Source organism: Phocoena phocoena, chromosome 2 (genome assembly GCF_963924675.1).
Source record: "Phocoena phocoena chromosome 2, mPhoPho1.1, whole genome shotgun sequence".
Classification (NCBI taxonomy): Eukaryota; Metazoa; Chordata; class Mammalia; order Artiodactyla; family Phocoenidae; genus Phocoena; species Phocoena phocoena.
In genome coordinates, this window is record NC_089220.1 from 2,793,143 (window position 1) to 2,814,871 (window position 21,729).

The 21,729-nt window shown below is 42.6% G+C and overlaps 1 protein-coding gene across 8 annotated transcripts in view; it reads right to left on the bottom strand.

Annotated features, from left to right (window-relative positions):
• The window catches only part of WDR20 (WD repeat domain 20), a 62,945-nt gene extending 42,328 nt beyond the window's left edge, over positions 1 to 20,617 (bottom strand). For 5 of the 8 annotated variants that reach the window (XM_065871027.1, XM_065871022.1, XM_065871020.1 and 2 more), the window contains exon 1: positions 20,339 to 20,587. In XM_065871027.1, the coding sequence (XP_065727099.1) occupies positions 20,339 to 20,587 (249 nt within the window). Of the gene's footprint in view, positions 1 to 20,302 lie in introns of all 8 variants that reach the window. The other 3 variants (XM_065871026.1, XM_065871023.1, XM_065871024.1) reach the window with 2 other exon arrangements.
• Positions 20,618 to 21,729: the final 1,112 nt, after the last annotated feature.

Genomic DNA, 21,729 nt, shown 5'->3' on the forward strand with positions numbered 1-21,729 from the left:
TAAAAAAAAAAAGAAAGAAAGAAAGAAAGACCAAAATCCTAGTAGAAAAATGTGCACAGGATATTGACAACTCACAGAAAATATAAATGGCTCTTAAATATATGAAATGATGCTTATATCACTTTTCATTTATCAAACTGGCAAAGATCAACTAATAGCACACTGTTAGCTAGAAGCCAGAAGTATAAATTGGTACAACCCGTGTAAGATAATCTGTGTCTATCAGAAGTACAAATGCACATTCCTTTGACGCAGCAATTCCACTCATAGGAAGTTATTCCTCAGATATACTAGCAACAGGGCAAAGTGATATATGTACAAGGTTATTTACTGCAGCATAGTCCGTAACAGCTGAAGACTGGAAACAACTTCAACGTTCATCAAAGAAGGAACTATAGCACAGTCATACAATGGGATATTGTGCAGCTATTCACAAAATAAAGAGCTCTTTACACACTGACAAAGAATAATCTCCCAAATATATTTTATAAAACAAATAAGGTACAAAACAGTACAGATGCTAAAACTTACATTTTTTTTTTAAAGGAGGGAGGAATATATCTGTGATTTTATGTGTAGAACCACAGCCTGTCTCTGGAAATATACACATGAACATAACCCTGGTTACAGGGTGGCTAGGGGACAGGGTATGACAGACGTTTCACTGCATGCCATTTGAACTTTGAACCACATGCATGTATTACCTATTTAAAAAATACAATATGCCTACGAGAAGTCAGAATACCTATGTTCTTTTTTAAATTTTTACTTTATAGTGGAGCATAGTTGATTTCCAATATTGTGTTAGTTTCAGGTGTACAGCAAAGAGATTCAGTTTATATGTATATACATATATCTACTCTTTTTCAGATTCTCTGCCCATTTAGGTTATTACAGAGTACTGAACAGAGTTCCCTGTGCCATACAGTAGGTCCTTGTTGATTATCTATTTTATATATAGTAGTGTGTATATGTCAACCCCAAACCCCTAATTTATCCACCCCCACTCCCCCCTTCCCCTTTGGTAAGCATAACTTTGTTTTCTATGTCTGTGAGTCTGTTTCTGGTTTGTAAATAAGTTCATTTGTATCATTTTTTTAGATTCCACATATAAGTGATATCATAATATGATACTTGTCTTTCTCTTTCCGACTTACTTCACTTAGTATGATTATCTCTAGGTCCATCCATGTTGCTGTAAATGGCATTATTTCATTCTTTTTTATGGCTGAGTACTATTCCATTGTATATATGTACCACATCTTCTTTACCCATTCATCTGTCGACAGACATTTAGGTTGCTTCCAGCTTTTGGTTATTGTGAATAGTGCTGCTATGAACTTTGGGGTGATAATACCTATGTTCTAAATGAAGATTTTCTCACTAGGTTACCTGAGATAATAAGTTCCTTTCACTACCCACTCAATACTTATTGAGTTCTACGTGTGCCAAGCACTGTTGTAGGCACTGCATCCCAGCAGGGAAGACAGATAAACCCTCCTCTCATGGACTTAGGAGGGATGCAGCCAGTAAACAAATAATCGACTGAGCATCAGAGTGGAAAGGGCTATGAAGAAAATTCAGTCAGGAAAAGGGAGTTGTGGGACTGAGGTGGAAGCGTGATTATAGAGCCTTTCTGGGTAGAGGTGTCGGAAAGCTTCTTTGACAGGGACACACGGCAGAAATATGAAGCAGTGAGGGAGCCAGCCCTGTTGGCTGCCCAGGGAAAGGATTCTTGTCAGAAGGAATGCATAATGCACGCAACAGCACGCATAATGGCACTGAGGGTGGGATGTACTCCCCTTCAAGGAGGAGAACGGAGGGAGTGAGAGAGAGTGTGGCAGAAAATCTCACTGGGGGCGGGCGGGAGGTACCAGATCATAATAAGGAATTTAGGTCTTATTCTAAGTGATATGGAAAAGCATTAGAAATTTTTTAAAAAATATTTATTTATTTGGTTGCACCGGGTCTTAGTTGCAGCAGGTGGACTCCTTTAGTTGCAGCACGTGGGCTCCTCAGTTGTGGCATGCAAATTCTTAGTTGTGGCATGCAAACTCTTAGTTGTGGCATGCATGTGGGATCTAGTTCCCTGGCCAGGGATTGAACCCGTGTCCCCTGCATTGGGAGTGCGGAGTCTTAACCACTGCGCCACCAGGGAAGTCCCTAGAAATTTTTAAACAGTGGAGAAATGTGTTGTGACCTGTATTATTTAGAAGATCCCTCTGGCTGCCATCAGGAGAAGAGACCATAAGAGGCAAGGGTAGACGCAGGGAGCCCACGGAGCTCACTGTAACAATCCAAGTGAGAGGTGGTGCTTCCTCAAACTCGCAAGGTAGTGGGTGGAGGTGGGAAGTGATCAGGTTCTGGATATAATTTAAGGCACGGCCAACAGGCTTTACTGAACGGTTGCAAGTAGACTAAGAAAAAGAAAGAAGTCAAAGGTGACTCCAAAGTATCTACCCAAGCAACTTTTTACAATGATCTAATAGGTTCATTTAAAAAAAAAAAAGTCACACCTTCATACAAAGCTCAGCTACTCTAAAATGGGTTATAAATACCATCAACAAAAAGCAATGCTCATCTACATACTAAATAGAACATACACCTGGGTCCATTCTCTAAATACTTAATGAGCATTTACACTGTGCCAGGCACAGTATTAGGTACTAGAGACCTAAATTATATAACTGAGCACCATAAAAGGATTGGGAGGAAAAACACCAAAATATTAATAGCTGTGGCATACAGGTATTTTTCTTCCTTGAATTTTCCAAATTTTCTACCATAAACATAACTTACTTTTAACTTTAAGGAGGAAAAAAAATCTCTCCTTTTTACTGCTGCCAATGAAGGAAAAATTCCTACAGGGCAAGCTTATTAGTAATTTGAATGATCGGCAGACTCTCCTTCTCAGAAAACCTTTTTTTTTTTTTTTTTTTTTTGCGGTACGCGGGCCTCTCACCATTGCGTTCCCTGGCTGTCCAGTGGTTAAGACTGCACTCTTCCAATGCAGGGAGCACAGATTTGATCCCTGGTCGGGGAACTAAGATCCCACATGCCACGCGGCCAAAAATTAAATAAATAGGACTTCCCTGGTGGCGCACTGGTTAAGAATCCACCTGCCAACGCAGGGAACACCAGTTCAAGCCCTGGCCCAGGAAGATCCCACATGCCACGGAGCAACTAAGCCCGTGCACCACAACTACTAAGCCTGCGTGCCACAACTACTGAACCTGCATGCCACAACTACTGAACCTGCGTGCCACAACTACTGAAGCCCTCGCACTCAGTGAAGAGTAGCCCCTGATCACAACACCTAGAGAAAGCCCGTACTCAGCAACAAAGACCCAATGTGGCCAAAAATTAATTAATTAATTAAAATAAATAAATAAATGAAAGTGTGGCTCAAAAAATAAATAATAAATTTTTTTTAAAAACACATGGAACATTTTAACTAGGTTACAAGGAAAAAGATCATTACGTTTCAAGTAACTGGTATCAAAAAAACATACTCTATGACCATACCATGTGAATAAGTTAATCAATAACAAAACTAAACACCATGAATAGAAACAAAAAAAAATGCTTGTTTAGAAATTCAGGGTTAAAGAGGGAAAAAAATGGAAATTACAAAATATTTAGATCTTCATGACAATGATATTACCACATGTGTAACATATGGGTGACTGTTAAGGCAATACATAAGAGGGATTTCTTGCAAATCAAAACTACAATGAGATATCATCTCACACCAGTCAGAATGGCCATCATCAAAAAATCAAGAAACAATAAATGCTGGAGAGGGTGTGGAGAAAAGGGGACACTCTTGCACTGCTGGTGGGAATGTGAATTGGTTCAGCCACTGTGGAGAACAGTATGGAGGTTCCTTAAAAAACTACAAATAGAATTACCATATGACCCAGCAATCCCACTACTTGGCATATACCCTGAGAAAACCAAAATTCAAAGAGAGTCATGTACCAAAATGTTCATTGCAGCTCTATTTACAATAGCCAGGACATGGAAACAACCTAAGCGCCCATCATCGGATGAATGGATAAAGAAGATGTGGCACATATACACAATGGAATATTACTCAGCCTTAAAAAGAAATGAAATTGAGCTATTTGTAATGAGATGGATAGACCTAGAATCTGTCATACAGAGTGAAGTAAGTCAGAAAGAAAAAGACAAATACCGTATGCTAACACATATATATGGAATTTAAGGGAAAAAAATGTCATGAAGAACCTAGGGGTAAGATAGGAATAAAGACGCAGACCTACTGGAGAACGGACTTAAGGATATGGGGAGGGGGAAGGGTGAGTTTTGACAGGGCGAGAGAGAGTCATGGACATATACACACTAACAAACGTAGTAAGGTAGATAGCTGGGGGGAAGCAGCCGCAAGGCACAGGGATATTAGCTCGGTGCTTTGGAACAGCCTGGAAGGGTGGGATGGGGAGAGTGGGAGGAAAGGAGACGCAAGAGGGAAGACATATGGGAACATATGTATATGTATAACTGATTCACTTTGTTATAAAGCAGAAACTAACACACCATTGTAAAGCAATTATACCCCAATAAAGATGTTTAAAAAAAAAAAAAAAAAAAAAGAGGGATTTCTACAGCCTTGAGCACAGCGTTAAAAAGCAAGAAAGTCGGGCTTCCCTGGTGGCGCAGTGGTTGAGAGTCCGCCTGCCGATGCAGGGGACACGGGTTCGTGCCCCGGTGTGGGAGGATCCCACATGCCGCGGAGCGGCTGGGCCCGTGAGCCATGGCCGCTGAGCCTGCGCGTCCGGAGCCTGTTGCTCCGCAACGGGAGAGGCCACAACAGTGAGAGGCCCGCGTACCGCAAAAAAAAAAAAAAAAAAGCAAGAAAGTCGGGCTTCCCTGGTGGCGCAGTGGTTGAGAGTCCGCCTGCCGATGCAGGGGACACAGGTTTGTGCCCTGGTCCAGGAAGATCCCACATGCCGCGGAGCGGCTGGGCCCGTGAGCCATGGCTGCTGAGCCTGTGTGTCTCTGCAACGGGAGAGGCCACAACAGTGAGAGGCCGCGTACTGCAAAAAAAAAAAAAAAAAAAAAAGCAAGAAAGTCTAATAACCTATGTTTTCAATTCAGAAAGCTATTAAAAGAATAGAGTAAATCTAAAGAAAACAAAGGAAGTAAAGATAACAGATATTACAAAACAAAGAAACAGCTGATTCTGTAAACAAAATTTTAATTGACAAATTCTTACAAGTCTGTTCAAGAAAAAATTAAAATATGAATGAGGGGTGAAGCTCAAGCTGGTGACTGAGGCCAGTAGCTGCCTAAGAATGGCAGAAACATGAGGGTCCCAGTGACTCCACAACAGGTCCCTCTGCAGAGGGGGCCACAGTTCCAACCCAGAGATGACCACATACATGATGGCTGACAGATGCTCCAGAAAGCAAAAGACAACAGGAGCAGAAGAAGGAACTGGCAAAAGTCACTATCAAGAAGGAAGCTCTAGAGATGACAGTGACAGAGACGGAGCTTTGCTGGAGCGCATGTAGTGTGAGTTTTAATTGCCCTAACAAACGGATGTGTGCTTTCAGGGGAATACCCGCTGGATTAATTTGCTGCAATAAATACTTTTTCCTTTGGGGCAGTGAGAAAAGGCACAAGCAAACAATTTTAGGTACAAAAGATACAGATACAGAGGAGTATCTCTACTCCATATAATGGGAGTAAGAAAAGAAAAGGGAATAGGACTGAGCCATAGGGAAATCCAGTTACAGACTAGGTAGAGCAGAAGGAACGGACAGAGGTGAAGTAGAGAGTGGCCAGAGGCACGTGGACCAGAGAGGGAGAAAGGAAGTCAAGGTTAAAGCGTCACGGCAAGGAGGGTTCCAATAAAGAGAAGATGATCAGCTGTGTCAAATGCTGCTGAGAGGTCAAGGAAGTTGTGGGCTGCGTGGTGTCCAATGGATCTGGCAGTGTGACGCTGAGTGACCTGTATCCTGAAGAAATTAGAGCAGTGGGAGCCAAGGACACACTGGAGCGGGGGGACAACTGTTTCCATCTGAATTAGTAATTGTGGAGCTGAAGCCACGTCAGCTGATGACAAGACCCAGAGTGTCACCAGAGGAGAGAGCGCCAGAGGTGGACTACAGGAGGTCACTTGGGGTGGACATGGAGGACAAGAAATCGAGATGCCAAGGTGTTTGATGGGTTATGCAGTGGATAGGAAACCACCCAGGACGGTGGCAGGAACTGGAGTGGAAAGGAAGGCTGTGAGGCAGGTACCAAGGTGTTCAATGAGCAGAGGTGGCTAGGAAGTCGGCTCATGGCCGTGAGGAAGAAAGAGAAAGGTGGCACGAGTCTAAGGGCAGAGGCTCCAGAGGGACGCCAGGAGCAGTGGCAAGCGGACCTACTCCTAGTCTACTGTTGCGCACCGTGAGGCGTAGTGGTCAGGACTTGGCGGAGCCTTTCCAGCGCAGCCCGCACGCACCCCGCCCTCTGAGCTCTCTGGGACTGCAAACTGTGGCCACACCAAGTAAAGTCCTGAGCATAACACCTACCAATTTTTAATTAGCTGAGCTAATATCGCCCTCAGTCTTGCTAGCTACATGTACACCTATTCCAAAATCCAGAGGGGGGAAAAATGTAAGGAGTTGTACAATTCCTAGAATTAAGTGGGAAGTAAGAAGGGACTGGAAGGGAGAGTTTGAGCACTTTTTTCCAGGACACCAGGAAAAGGAAGATGTCGCTTCTGAACAAAGCTAGCACCAGGCAATCAAGACACCAGATGAAGCTGCCTCCTGGGTTAGCCCAGAAGAACTCTAACAGCACAAGATTTGAGGCTGTGACTAACTTCTAAGAGCCTCTCAACCAATGAAAAGGGGCTGGCAAGCCTAGCTCTATGAGCTTTAGTAACAAACACTAACGATGTTTGTCTTGTGACAGGGATTTTGAGAGATTACTGAATTTACTCCAGTAAATCCTTAGGGGACTCTAAGTTCAACCAATTCATTCATTTAAAATCAAACACAATATGCCTACTATGTACAGGCACTGCAATGGATATAACATGAATAAGATGATTTCTGCCCTCAAGATTCACCGTTTTGTGGAGGAGACAAAGATTCAAACAAAAAATTCCAACACTGTGAAAAGGTGGGAGGACATTCATAATAGTCCAACAGCAAGAGCAAGGGAAAGAGAGGTTTCTAAGCCACGCAGAAGACCACACAGCCCAGGCTGTGTCAGCGTGCTGCTGCAGTGTGCTGTACTCCTTCCTTGCTTTACTGATTCATCTCACCATGAGCTCTTCTCTTGAGGAAAGAGCTGTGTCTACTATGTCTGGATCCCCAATACCTAACGCAGTGTAAGACGTTCAGTGTAGTTTGCATCTCTTGGTTGCCCACCCAGTATTGATCTACAGATCTATTCTCCGGGCTGGTATCTACCCACACTGCAGCTCCAGCATGAGCTCCAGAGCAATCAGGATATCAGATAATCCAATCCCCATGCTAAAGGTGTGGGTTAGTCAAGACCCCCGGTCAAACACTGCAAATTTCCTTGGCCACAAGAATGGGCTGGTAATCCAGTTTGGGGCAATGAGTCAAAGGAGGTTTGCTGGGGGCTTCTATGAAACAATCTTCTTTATTCTTCTGAGAAAGTGATTAGAAGAACTGTTCATTCTGATCCTGGGTACTGGCTCTCAATGTGGTCCAGTGGCACAGAAATGTGAAGCCTAGCACCCCACCACTATTCTGCCACCGAAGACAGGTTGATACACAGTAGAAAGCAAAACCCAGAGACTCTCAGCAAAACAGAGCTGGTGTCACAATCAATCCACATCTGAAGCTCACCTTACCTCCGGAATTTTCAATATCAAAAGTCAACGCATCCCCTATAAAGTTTAAACTTGTTTGAGTTGGGTTTCCTGTTACTTGCAAACCAAAACATACCTAACATTATAATATATTCAAGGTGTGCTAAATCCCCAAACCACTAGTGAATCACTGCCCACCAGCTGCTGTATAGCACATTCTAATGTTCATCTCTTGCTTCCAGAAAAGTCTGTTAAGGCTAAATTTTAAAACGTAAATCTTTTCCCTCTTATTTAAACCTTGGAGAAGGGCAACTGGTTAACACCTAAATAATAAAACTGTGGCTCAAAATTATGAAAAAATTATAAAAGGAAATTTACAAATTTATAAACTTAACTATAAAAATATGAAACTTCTTCATAGCAAAAACAAGCAAGCACAAACATACCTACACATGCACACCCCTAAGCAAAGTTACAAGACAGGGGACAAATTGAGAAGAAAAAAAATCTGTTAATTCATTATCACAAAGGACTCATCTCCCTAATGTATAAAGGGCTCCTTAAAAACAAAAAAACCCACCCAAGATGTCCAAAAACCCAACAGAAAAATGGGTAAGGGATACGAAACAGTTCATAGGAAAAGAAGTACGTTTCACTCTTAATATATAGAAAGATGCGCAATCTCATTTGGTACAAGGAAAAAACCAAACTTACACTAATTTCTCACCTATCAGATCAAATGCAAAAGTCTGGTGACACACTGTTGGTGAGGCTGTGGCTGTGATGCAACACAAATTAGCATAACCCCTCCCTGTGGAGGGCACTTTGATGATATCTATTGAAAACATATACACATTTACCCTTTGACTCAGCAGTATCTCCTCTGGAAATACGTACTACCGATATACCTGCTGCTGCAAAATAATATACACGCAAAGCTGTTCACTGCAGCATTATCTGTAATTTAAAGAATATCAAGTCGAGAGTCATCTGGTTAAATAAAGTGTGGTACATGCACAGCATGGAGTATAAAGCAATTATAAGAGAGTGAAGAAGCTCTCTATTTACTACTATGGAAAGATCTTCGGTATATACCATTAAGCAGAAGAAAAGAAGATGCAAAATACCACAGTATGCTCCTTCAATTCCTTCAAATCTCTGCTCAAATATCATCTTATTCTTATAATAAGAGAAGGATGAGTCAGAAACAAATAAAATGACTACAGGGAGAGGAAGGGAACTGAGTGAGGGGTCGGACAGAAATGGAAACTTGAGGTCTCTGAATATCACCTTGTTTTATAGTTCCGATGTTAGAGCCACATAAATGTTTTACATAATTAAAACACACAAAAAATGTATTTTCGACAGCTTTATAAAGGTATAATGATATACAAAGAACTGCACATGTTAAATGTGTACGATGTGATGAGTCTGGACATATGCAAGCACCCATGAAACCATAACCACAATCAAGGTAACAGACACACCTAACACCTCTCAAAGTTCCCTTGTGTCCCTTCATTTTTGTTTTTGTTTTTTGTAGTAAGAACACTTAAAGAGATCTACCCTCTTAACAAATTGTGATGTACACATACTGTAGTGCTAACTACAGGCACTATGCCATACAGCAGATCTCTAGAATTCATGCATCTGGCATAACTGAACTTACACAAAATTAAACTCTAAAAAGATCTCTCACATACTAAAACTGGATTACAGTAACAGTCGCACAACTTGGTAAATTTACTAAACAAAAAAAATGAATTGGACACTTACAATAGAGGGCAGGAAGGTACAATAATTTGACTGGATTAAGTCTGAAGAGGCAGTAAAAGAGAGAAAGCTGTAAAGACCACCGTCTCTCCAACTTTAGTGAGCACATGAGTCAGCTGGGGACCCTCCTAGAAGGTGGATTTGGATTCAGTAAGTCTGGAGTGGGGCCCAGTTCTGAACTTCCAACAAGCTCCCAGGTGACGACGCTGATGGTGCTTGTCTGTGGACCACACTTCGAAGGGTCCAGACAACTAGAGGAGCTTTGCTCTAAGCAACTGCTGAGAAATGGGGCAGTAGCTGCCCCAGACAAAGGACCTGCAGGGAGTGGGTGGGGGCCAGAAAAGGGTTCTCCCTTCCTTTCTTAAGATGGAGGGAATAACAACATGATTGCTGTAAAATCTGATTCAGTCAGGGCTAGAACAGAGAGTGTGCGCAAAGGAAGTTAAAGTGATTAGCCACAGCATTTAAGACAGGAGTGTGCTGGAGACAGCAGTGGGTGGCAGGAGAACTGAAGGAAAGTGATGAGGGTCCAATGACAGGTGGTGGTGACACAGTCTGATAGGCTGAGTCCTGAAAGAGGATAATACACTAGGAATCCTGAAGGAGGATAATACACTAACATAGTACATCACCTCAGAAGTAGTACCAAAAGAAAGAAAATACATTAAAAAATATCTTTAAAAAAATCATACTGAAAGTTTTAGAAGCTAGGATATAGCCAACAGTTAAATGATCACCACTAAGGAAGATAATCTTTTTTTGTTTTGTTTTGCAGTATGCAGGCCTCTCACTGTTGTGGCCTCTCCCATTGCGGAGCACAGACTCCGGACGCGCAGGCTCAGCGGCCATGGCTCACGGGCCCAGCCGCTCTGCGGCATGTGGGATCCTCCCGGACCAGGGCATGAACCCGCGTCCCCTGCATCGGCAGGCGGACTCCCAACCACTGCGCCACCAGGGAAGCCCCAAGGAAGATAATCTTATCCTCCCAAGACTTGCACAAGCTTCAAACCTCATAGAGCGGCTCACGACTTTCAGGAGGAGCCATCAAATGTCACATCCTTAGGCCTTGGGCTTCTAGTTCCCTAGTTTAGAATTCTCTCCCCCTTCAGTGCACCCACCCATAAGAATTCAGTTCAAAGGTCACCTTGTTAAAACCTAAGTTCCCACTGCGTTTGAGACAAACAAACATTACAATGTAATCAATCATCTGAACCAAAAGGAACACAGAGTCAATCTGGTAGAGCAGTTCTTGTATTTCTCCCTCTATTTAGCACAGCAAGGGCAAAGAATGATGAGGAGGAAAACGAAAGGAAGCACATGGCACAACCAACTCAGAATTCTACATATTCAACTGCTTTGTAAAATATTACACCACCACAAGCACCACAAAGACCTCTCCACGGAGCTAAAAGTTTCACCTGACAGAAGAAACAGTTACCCTCCTCGCATTCAATCACACACATGACACTAAAGAAGGTAAGCCAAGACATCTAACCAGGGTGCTGAAACTTTCTGTGCATGGACTCCTTCTCAAAATAATGTTTTTAAATACAAAGGAGATCAATTATATTAAAATACAGTTGTACTACATTAAACAAATGCAGGATTTTTTAAAGTTTATTTCACATTGAAAGGCTCTAGCAGCAGATCCACTAACTACTGTAATTTCAAAGCAGTGATGAGTACAAATGATATTTGATATGTCTGCAACAACCATAATGTGATATGCAAACATCTGTGATTTTCACTGGTGATAAAGTCACAGGTCTGTTACTACTGTGATTTGTTGCCTATATTCATAATTGAAGAACATGTTAAAATTCAGTTAGAAGTTCAGTTAAAAATAAGGATGTAAAATATTTCTTTCCATCTAGGTTGACATACCTCCTAAATTCTAATCAGATTAAGAAGTCCTAGGGAATTCCCGGCAGTCCAGTGGTTAGGACTCGGTGCTCTCACTGTGGAGGGCCCGGGTTCAATCCCTGCTCAGGGAACTAAGATCCCACAAGCCGCATGGTGTGGCAAAAAAAAAAAAAAAAAAAAAAAAAGCCCTAAGAAGTGAATACTGTCTAAAATAGCAGACACCGTACATCTCACCACTATCTACTCATCCATCTTCCCACTAGATTGTAGTCACCTTAGGCCAAGGGCTGTCTTATTTGTCTTTAGGCCTATAGGTCCAATAAATGTTAGGTGGATGGACAAGCCATTTATTATTCTACTGGACTGTGAACTCCCTGATGGCTGAGATTCTGTCTCAACAATATAGAGCAGGCACTCGAATCTTGTAGAATAAATGAGTGTGTGGATATCTTGCCTCCTTGGTTAGAAGGTATCCTCTTAAGGTCAGGGATGTCTTATACTTCTTTGATTTCCCATAGTCTAGTACACTGCTTTTCACATAAAACCACTCAAATATCTATTAAATGAAGCATTAAGACATGACAGAGCCTCTGAAACGAAGATCAAAGTAAGTAGAGAATGAGCACCTGTACCAGTTTTGCTGTCGCAGGAAAACAAAAAACACACACAGCCCAACAGTGAGCTGGCTGTGAACCAACCAAAGGAAAAACAGCTTAAGGTCACAGGGATAACCTACAATTTAGTTACTTGAAAATATATTAAAATATTCCTATTCTTACTTTAAAATACAAAAACCTTAAAAATTCCTTCCTCGTGAATGGTTCTTGCTCCTTTCTCATAAATTCTATAGTTTCAAGTACATTTTCCTACTGCTACAAAACAAGATAAAATGTAGCACAGACTGATTTGGCCTGTTTTTAGTACAATATACCCTACTTTTAAAAATTCCATACTACCAAATAGAATTGACAATGCAAAACATTACTCAGTTTACAAATTACCAATTGGAAGAGAAGCTGTGAAGTTGAGAAAAATGCTATAAGAGTGGGGGGGAGGGATAAATTGGAAGATTGAGACTGACATATACACACTACTATACGTAAAATAGGACTTCCCTGGTGGCACAGTGGTTAAGAATCTGCCTGCCAATTCAGGGGACATGGGTTCGAGCCCTGGTCCGGGAAGATCCCACATGCTGCGGAGCAACTAAGCCCAAGCGCCACAACTACTGAGCCTGCGCTCTAGAGCCCGTGACCCACAACTACCGAGCCCACGAGTCACAACTATTGAAGCCTGCGCACCTAGAGCCCGTGCTGCGCAACAAGAGAAGCCACCGCAATGAGCAGCCCGCGCACTGCAACGAAGGGTAACCCCGGCTCGCCACAATTAGAGAAAGCCTGCGCGCAGCAATGAAGACCCAACACAGCCAAAAATTAATTTAAAAAAAAGGTAACTAATAAGGACGTATTATATAGCACAGGGAACTCTACTCAATACTCTGTAATGGCCTAGATGGGAAAAGAATCTAAAAAAGGTGGATATATGTATAACAGACTCACTTAGCTGTATACCTGAAACTAACATAACATTGTAAATCTACTACAGTCCAATATAAATAAATAAATAAATGGAAAGTGGGGGAAGGTAAGAGTAACTGCCAAGTAAGGCTTAATCACAAATGAAGATAAAACATTTCTGAAATTAGAAATACAAGGCTGGGCTTCCCTGGTGGTGCAGTGGTTAAGAATCCGCCTGCCAATGCAGGGGACACGGGTTCGAGCCCTGGTCCAGGAAGATCCCACGTGCCGCGGAGCAACTAAGCCCGAGTGCCTGTGCTCTAGAGCCCACGAGCCACAACTACTGAAGCCCACGCTCCAACTGTTGAAGCCCGTGTGCCTAAAGCTTGTACTCGGCAACAAGAGAGGCCACCGCAATGAGAAGCCTGTGCATCGCAACGAAGAGCAACCCCCGCTCGCTGCAACTAGAGAAAGCCCACGGGCAGCAACGAAGACCCAACGCTGCCAAAACTAACTAACTGAATAAATAAATAAATCTATTTTTAAAAAAAAGAAAAATACAAGGCTACCCATTTGGAAATTTATGAAAATGTGATCTGTACACAACATTTTGGGACAAATCATCTAGTTGAAATCCAACCCAAAATTCTTCCATTAGGCAGAGAAATACCTCTTCATTTCACCTTTACTCCTTAATTCCACCTGATGCCTATACTGCTTATGCCATGTGCTGAGCACACACCTACTTTACCTTACAATTATCAAGACAAAAATACAAGCTCCTTACAGACAGGGAGTGTCTTAATTTACCCTCACATCACCCACAGCAGACAGCAGTAACTTGTATGTAACAATTCAGCATTAAACACTTGATGAATGAGGATTACTTTTTTCAAAGCAAGACGCATCTTGCATTCTATTATGAAAAATAGATGCCAAATGTGCAGAGGATAACTTGTCATTGATATTCTGAATTTTAAATGTCCTGAAAATTAAAACTGAGAATGTCTGCCAATTTATTTCTGTTTTTGATATCTATTCCTAAATAAACAAATAGGACATTTGATATTTCTGCACAAACTAACCTAGCTGAAATACAAATAAAACTGTTCTCTAAGACATCAAACATCAAACTACAAAAATCTTTACATTTATTTTTATTTAAAAAATTGTTTTTCAATTTATTTATTTTATTTATATATTTTTGGCCACACTGGGTCTTCGTTGCTGCGCACGGGCTTTCTGTAGTTGCAGCGACTGGGGGCTACTCTTCATTGTGGTGCACGGGCTTCTCTCGTTGCGGAGCACCGGCTCTAGGCACGCAGGCTTCAGTAGTTGTGGTACGCGGACTCCAGAGCGCAGGCTCAGTAGCTGTGGTGCAAGGGCTTAGTTGCCCCACAGCATGTGGGATCTTCCCGGACCAGGGCTTGAACCCGTGTCCCCTGCATTGGGAGGCGGATTCTTAACCACTGCACCACCAGGGAAGCCCTACATTAATTTTAAAATAAGGTTCTTTAGGCATATAGCCAAAGTACTCAGTGACAAAATCCACTAACTGTGTTTTGATTCTTGCTCAAGTTTTCTACCAGAGCACAATAAACAAATAAAGGCACTAGATGATTAACTGAATGTTAATAAATATAGGTGACAAGTCTCTTGAGGGCAAGACTTTGCATCTAAAACATATCTAGTACCTCATATCTGGTAGATGTGCCCCACAAATATTTGCTGAAAAACTGACATTCATGACTAGCTCATGGATCTCCCTGACACACTCTGGGAGTTTACCATTGCTTACATCCATCCATGGAGTCTCTCAAAATCTCATCACCATCCTCCTCTTCAAGGTCAAGAGAACCAAGGTATCATATGAAAGTTTCTCAAGCCTGCTTTAAGGGATAAATTAACATGCTTTTCCCTCAGTATAGAAGATGCTATAGTCAAATAACTAAATCTTTATATCAATACTTCAGAAGTCATTAAGTGGCCCTTAATGGGGAAAAACAAAACCAAAACAAAACAGATTCCCATCCAATTCCACATATGCCCTACTAAATTAAGTACAAATTTTCTTAAAGTAAATTTGATATAAAAAATTCTAGACTTCTAAGCCTTTTTCTAAATAATAAATGGAGAGCAGAGAGATGTGAAAATAACAAATGGGGAGAAGGGTGCGAACATGATCCTCTCTGGAGCAATCCAGTATCTAAAACTAGTCTGTGGGTAAAAACCTTTCAAAGGCATTTAAGTTCACCCTCCCACACGAAGCATGAATCCCTCAGTCACCAACAGGTAGTCCTGCAGTCTTTGATAAAGAGACAGAATATTTCCTATATGGAATACTCATTCTCTCCCAAGTCAACCCATTACCCTCCTGGATAACTCCAGCTCTAAAAATATTCTAGCTGCTATTTTTTTTTTAATTTTTATTTATTTACTTCTTGGCCGCATCTTGCGGCATGTGGGATCTTAGTTTCCGGACCAGGGATTGAACCCGCACCCCCTGCAGTGGAAGCGCGGAGTCTGCTTCCACTGGACCGCCAGGGAAGGCCCTTTAGCTGTTATTCTTAACTGACTTCTGGCCCCAGCTTTATCTCAGCCTGGTGAGTACCAGAGCTTTTTCTAGCACAAAGACCTAGAGTCACTATGTGTTCAACTTGCCTTCACAACACACCTCACTCTTCCCAATTCCCATTCAGAGAAGTAGGCAAAGAATCCAAGACATGAAGACATCTCCCCAGTACAAAGATGCATTTTCATTTAAAAATTACTGAGCACAGAATTATACAACCTTAAGGGTTGAAAAGGCCCTGGAAACCATCCAAGTCTACCTTTCATCTATTGTAGGAATTGCTTCAATCTCTGGACAGTATATTTGTGGCCTAGAATGTTAAGAAGGGGGTAAAAAAGTAAAGGCTCTTTGATTTGAATGTTAAGTAATTCTGAGTATAGCTTTAAAAAGTTTCTTGATTCAATTAAAAAAAAGGTGGGGTCATGGAGGGTTAAATTAGGAGTTTGGGATTAGCAGATACAAACTACTATATATACAATAGATAAACAACAAGGTCCTACTGTATAGCACAAGGAACTGTATTCAGTATCCTGTAATAAACCATAATGGGAAAGAATATGAAAAGGATATGTATATATATATATGTATAACTGAATTACTTTGCTGTACACCAGAAACGAATGCATTATAAATCAACTATACTTCAATAAAACAATTTTTTTAAATTTGAAAAGTTGTTTGACAGTACACAGATCTGGTAGGTAACATGGTTTGACAGAAGTAGATCAAAAGTAATCCGCATCATTTGCCTACTTTCCACTACTTCACTGTCTCTTGCTACATAATTTCCCAGTTATAAGAAGCTAAATTTGTTACCAATAATTTTAAATGTCTTTTGTGAATTCCCTGGCAGTTCAGTGGTTAGGACTTGGTGCTTTCACTGCCAGGGGCCTGGGTTCAATCCCTGGTTGGGGAACTAAGATCCCACAAGCCATGCAGCACAGCCAAAAAAAAATTTTTTTTAATTAAATAAAAATGTCTTTTAAAAGATGTGAGCTACTAAAAATACCTGTTACTTTTGGGCCCAAAATTGAACAGGTTTTTAGCTCCTAAAGATCTTTTTAAAGTAAGACATAGATGGACAGAGATGCTTTATCCAGTCATTCACTCAACAAATTAACAGTAGGGGTCTACTCTATGCCGGATGCTGTGCTGGGCACTAGGAAGACAGAGAAAGCAGAAAAGACATCCTATTCTAAGGGAGCTTTGTTTACAGAAGAGACAGAGAATTACAAATTGAGAAAAGTGCTAGAAAGGCAAAGTACAGGATGCTATAAAAACGTGTAACAGGGAAAACTGATCTAGCCTGCGAATTCAAAGAAAGACATGCTGAGGAAGTGATGTTTAAACTTAGATCTGAATGGTAGCCATTTGCATTTACGTAAAAACGGATCTCCATAAAATGAAAGGGTTGGTACAATAAGCCCAGTACCTTTGGCATCTTTATCCTAAAACCACCTCTTTTTTAAAAAGAGGAAAGCAAAGTATGCTATAAAGAGATCTGAAAGCTAGTAGCTGAAAGTTCTTTGGGAGGAGGGGCAGTGTCTCACTCATCTTTGGTTACCCCACATCCCCTTGGTAGTCACTCAAATCTTTGCTGAAATGCTGAGTTCACCTCCATATTAAATCAATGTTCATATTATTTTTAGCTCAGCAAAACAAATTCACAAAACTAGATGTCCTCACACAAGAAACCCTACTCCGAACTTCAGTTTTGAAAAGAAGATGCGTGATGAATTGGGAGATTGGGATTGACATATATACACTAATATGTATAAAATGGATAACTAATAAGAACCTGCTGTATAAAAAAATAAATAAAATAAAATTCAAAAAAAAAAGAAAAAGAAAAGAAGATGCTTTCATCTACCTCACAGGACTGCAAGATTCAATGAGATAACATAGGGTAAAACGCTGGGGTAAATTCTGAAGTGCTTGGAGTATACGGTTATCTGTGTAACCAAAAAGCTAGATCAGTCTCTTCTAAGACAGTTCTTTAGATTCAGTTGTGCTTCTTTACCATGAATTCTTTACCATGAGAAAGAAACTGCATCACAGGTTTGCACACGCTCTCTAGCCTTGGCTTTCTCTGAAGGGTGAGACTCCATAAACTGAAGGTGCCTTCTAGCTCTAGAAACTGACCTGTAAGTGTTTTAAAGGGACGAAGATTACACTCCTTAGCTTAGATTTTAGACTACCTCCTAAATCTGGGATTAAGAGATACAAACTATTATGTGTAAGATAGATAAGCAACAAGGATATGTTGCATAAAATGGGGAATTATAGCCATTATCTTATACATTTAATGGAGTATAATCTGTAAAAATACTGAATCGTCATGCTGTACACCTGAAACTAATATCATATTGTAAATCAACTATACTTTAAAGAAGAATAAAAAGACCTAGTTTCCACTCATTTCACATGCAGATTTAAGTTGAATGTATTCATCCAATTTAAACCTTCTGAATGTTCTAAATAATCTGATTAATTGTTGTAAAACTTTATATGCCCCAAAGAAAAAAAAATTTTAAAGAGTCAAAACGACCAAATGTCAAAAACGGATTTATAACTCCTAACCCCAAAAAGTAAAATTTGGTTTTTTGATTAAGGAAAAGTATCTGCTCTGTTTTAAAATCAGAAAAAAAGTCACAAAAACAATCACGTGTATTCAGAAATAACAAAAAATAAATGCAAACTCATTCATGGAAAACGAAATTTTAAAAAAATTACAGTGGCTAGGAGACAGTTGAAATGTCTACCATATAATGCAAATATATCTACAAGATACTACCATGAAATTTTACAAAAAAGTTAATGTGCTCAAGTAAATTATGCAGCTGAAGGCAAATCTACATGTTTAAGATTTGTCTTGTTTAAAATAATTTTTTGCTGTAGCTTTGAAAAGCTCTCCTAGTTTATTCTTCATTCAATAGTATCCCACTAAAAGAGGACACTATTATGATCCTTCCAGGCAAGAGACGTGTTTTTATGATGCAAACCAGAGCTACCAGATCCAGATAAGGTTTGCCACTAGAATGCTTCAGAAATAATATACTTTAAAAGAAAACTTGTTTTAAAAGGTAACATCTACACTAGTAATCGTTAATATATTTAGTTTTTATGCACTTTTAAATTTTTATGTAAATCCATTTAATAACTTAAAATTTTAAACTTGTTACCAGAGAAAAAGCTGATCCTTTCAGTCCTTGTATCAATGTCAAGATAGCAGCTCCCGTTTGACAGGTGCTCTTAGTGACTATTTTAACTATATTTTCCATCTACTGAGTGTTTCGGGGCTTTAAAGTTCATTACAGTCATTACGCCATTAATCACAACGGGTGCATCGCAATATTCTCTTTCTAAAGAGCTGCAGATAGAAGTTAAGCAACTCCTCCAAGGTCACGGAACAAGTCAGTGACAAAGTTGGGGATAGGACTAAAACTTCAGCTCCTAGACTACTAATTACTTCACACTTTGCCAATTCCGAAAAAGTAAAGTCAAGAGATTTACTTCCAGTAATTTATATCAAGATACCTCAAACACAGTAGTACACTTATCATAAACACTAACAAAAAGACTCACCTCGAACAAACGAGACAACTTGTTACATTTAGATACCACCGTCACATCCCTAGTTCTTGTAACCAAGCAAAAACCTACTGCTTCTGGATATAGTAAATCCTGGAAAATGTCCACTCTTCAATATACACAATTTATTTTCACACTAACTGACTATTTATAAATTAATCTGTTATCACCTTCTCCCACGCCCAGGTACTGTGGAGGGCATTAATTCCCTCACTCTTCCAAGAGTCAACTCAAAGACCACATATCTCAGAAGCAGTTCTCAATGAGAACAAAGTTACGTAGCCAATGAAAGAACAGCTCTAATAAGTTGCTTCTTTTAAAGAGATATTTTTAAAGGATGATTACATGCTTGACAGCATTCCTGTTAAATCGCCCGCCCAGAATAATGGTTCTTGTGAAGTAGCTTTTAAGGCATATCCCTCCCTGTTTGTGACACAGTCTGACTTGTTGGACAAGACTGATCTGAGCACGCTCACACACAACCCCTATGAACCAGCCCAGTCCACTGGAAACATCGTTTGGACCTCTTAACTGTAGTAGTACTCAGCCCTTCCCATACCTATAAGGGACAGAAGGACCCTCTTTAACATTCTCTCAGGAGAAGGTTCCCTTCGAGGAGGCAGTGACAGCCGTCCTCCCTCGGATGTTTTTGGAAACAAAGTGTTAACACCAGAAAGAGGGGCTCCTAGGAAGTGTCAGTGTGGCAGCAGGTGGAGTAGCCCTTCGTGCCGAGCAGGTCCTTTCTGACCTAGTCTCAAGTCCTCTGCTGCCCAGACCCGGTTCCGCCTTACAGATTTTCCCAAGCCGCCCCGCGCCCCTGGTCTCTAACCCAGAGCGAGACTCTCCACCCTCCTGGGAGGCGAGGCGGTCTCAGCAGACCAGACGGCCACCCCACCTCTTCCGGGGACTCGCAGGCCCGCTCCCGGGCCGTGTCAGAGCCTGACGGACCCTCAGGGGCGGCAGCCGGCCCTTTCTGAGGCCTCCCAGCCGCAGCCCCGCGCCCCGCGGTCCCGTTCCACCGCCTCCCCCCGAAACACCACCGCCACCACCCTCCTCACTCCCGAATCCCCCTTCCTCAGGAGCACTCCAGTGGAGTTACCGGCCCACTCAAAAGTAAGAGCGACGGCCAGCCCATCGGTCACCCTGGCCCCCGCTGTCACCGCCCTGCTCCTGGCCTCTGCTCACGCCGCTGGCGAGCCCCGGTGACGCCCGGGTCGGTACCTTGCGGACCCCCTTGTAGATATAGAAGTAGAGCTCCCGGCCCACATTGAAGCAGAGGCGGTCGCCGTTGCCAGACTGGTCGTTGAGGTTTACGAAGGAGACGCGGACAGGGTTGGATCCCTGCGAGTTGAAGGGCACCCGGTTGGGCCGGCTGTACTCCGAGTGCGGCAGCAGCTTGTACAGACCTTCCCGGGTGGTGAATTGGGTCTTAATCTCGTTCATCTCCTTCCCTCCTCCCTCCGTCGCCATCTTGGAAAGCAGCGTTCATCCTGCCCTAAGTGCCCGGATCACGCCCACCGCGCAGGCGCCGTCCCGGGCTCTCGCCCTCCCCCCCGCCCCTTCCTCCTGGCCCCTCCCACCCGTGAGCCGGCCCCGCGGAGGCCAGCGAGGAGAAGGGGCGGGCTTGTTTACGGCCCGACTGCGCAGGCGTGCTCACCTGGCGCGCTCCACGCTGCAGGGTGTCCGCAGGCTCCTCCCGCGGGCGGGGCCTCCGGGCCACCCCGCTGCGGCGCAGGTGTTGCTGTCCAGGGTCCGAGGGCTGCCTAGTGGTGCCGCCTACTCCGCTGCCCCGGCCGGGCTGAGCCGGCAAGGGGAAGCCGCAGCGGGGCTGCGGTCGGCGCCGCTGAAGGGAGCTCGCGGCGGCCTCCTCGGCTGCCTCGCGCCCTGTCCTGAAAGGTCCCGGGACCCCGCGGAGCGGAGGAGAGAGCCGCCTCTGCCAACGCAGATTCGGGGTCAGCACGTGGGGTGCCGTGAACCGAGCGCTCGAGCCCCAGTGTTACACCCGCAGGAGGGTGCGGGGGAGCCCCGAGTCCGGGAGAGGGCCGGTCCCCCTGTTCTGGGGTCTCCCCTCGGCCGCCCCGCACAGTCGTCTGGATGCCCGGGTCAGGAAACCCCTGTGCACCTCCCCGAGTCAATTTCCGAGAAGGTACTGAAGGACCTCAGTTTGCCGCTTCACCATGTTTTGTTTTGGTTTTTTTTTAAGGTGGGGTGGAGGGGAGAGGAGCGTATAGATTACACAGCATCTGTGTAATCTAGTCAAATATCTGAATACCTATCTGTAGTGAGCATTGGCTAATTTTAAGGAAAGCAGGTTGTGTTGGCGCTTCTGTTTCTTAAGTTTGTCTCCACCAGGTGTTTAGAGAAGGGAGGGTCGGGTCAGGTCGGGAAATGGCTTTGGGAACCAGAGGCTGAATCTAAGCATGATTCACTTCTCTTGCTCAACAGTTTATGAAGAGTTCTTAGTAAAGTTTGAGGCTGTTGATTTTTTTTTTTTAAGGCTCAAGTGGAATCTGCAGAATTGTTCACTAGGCATAGTTGTGTGGATATACTGTACTAGGTCTAGATTGTAAGACAGAAAAACAAATTTAAGGCCGGCACACGTGTTGCAGATT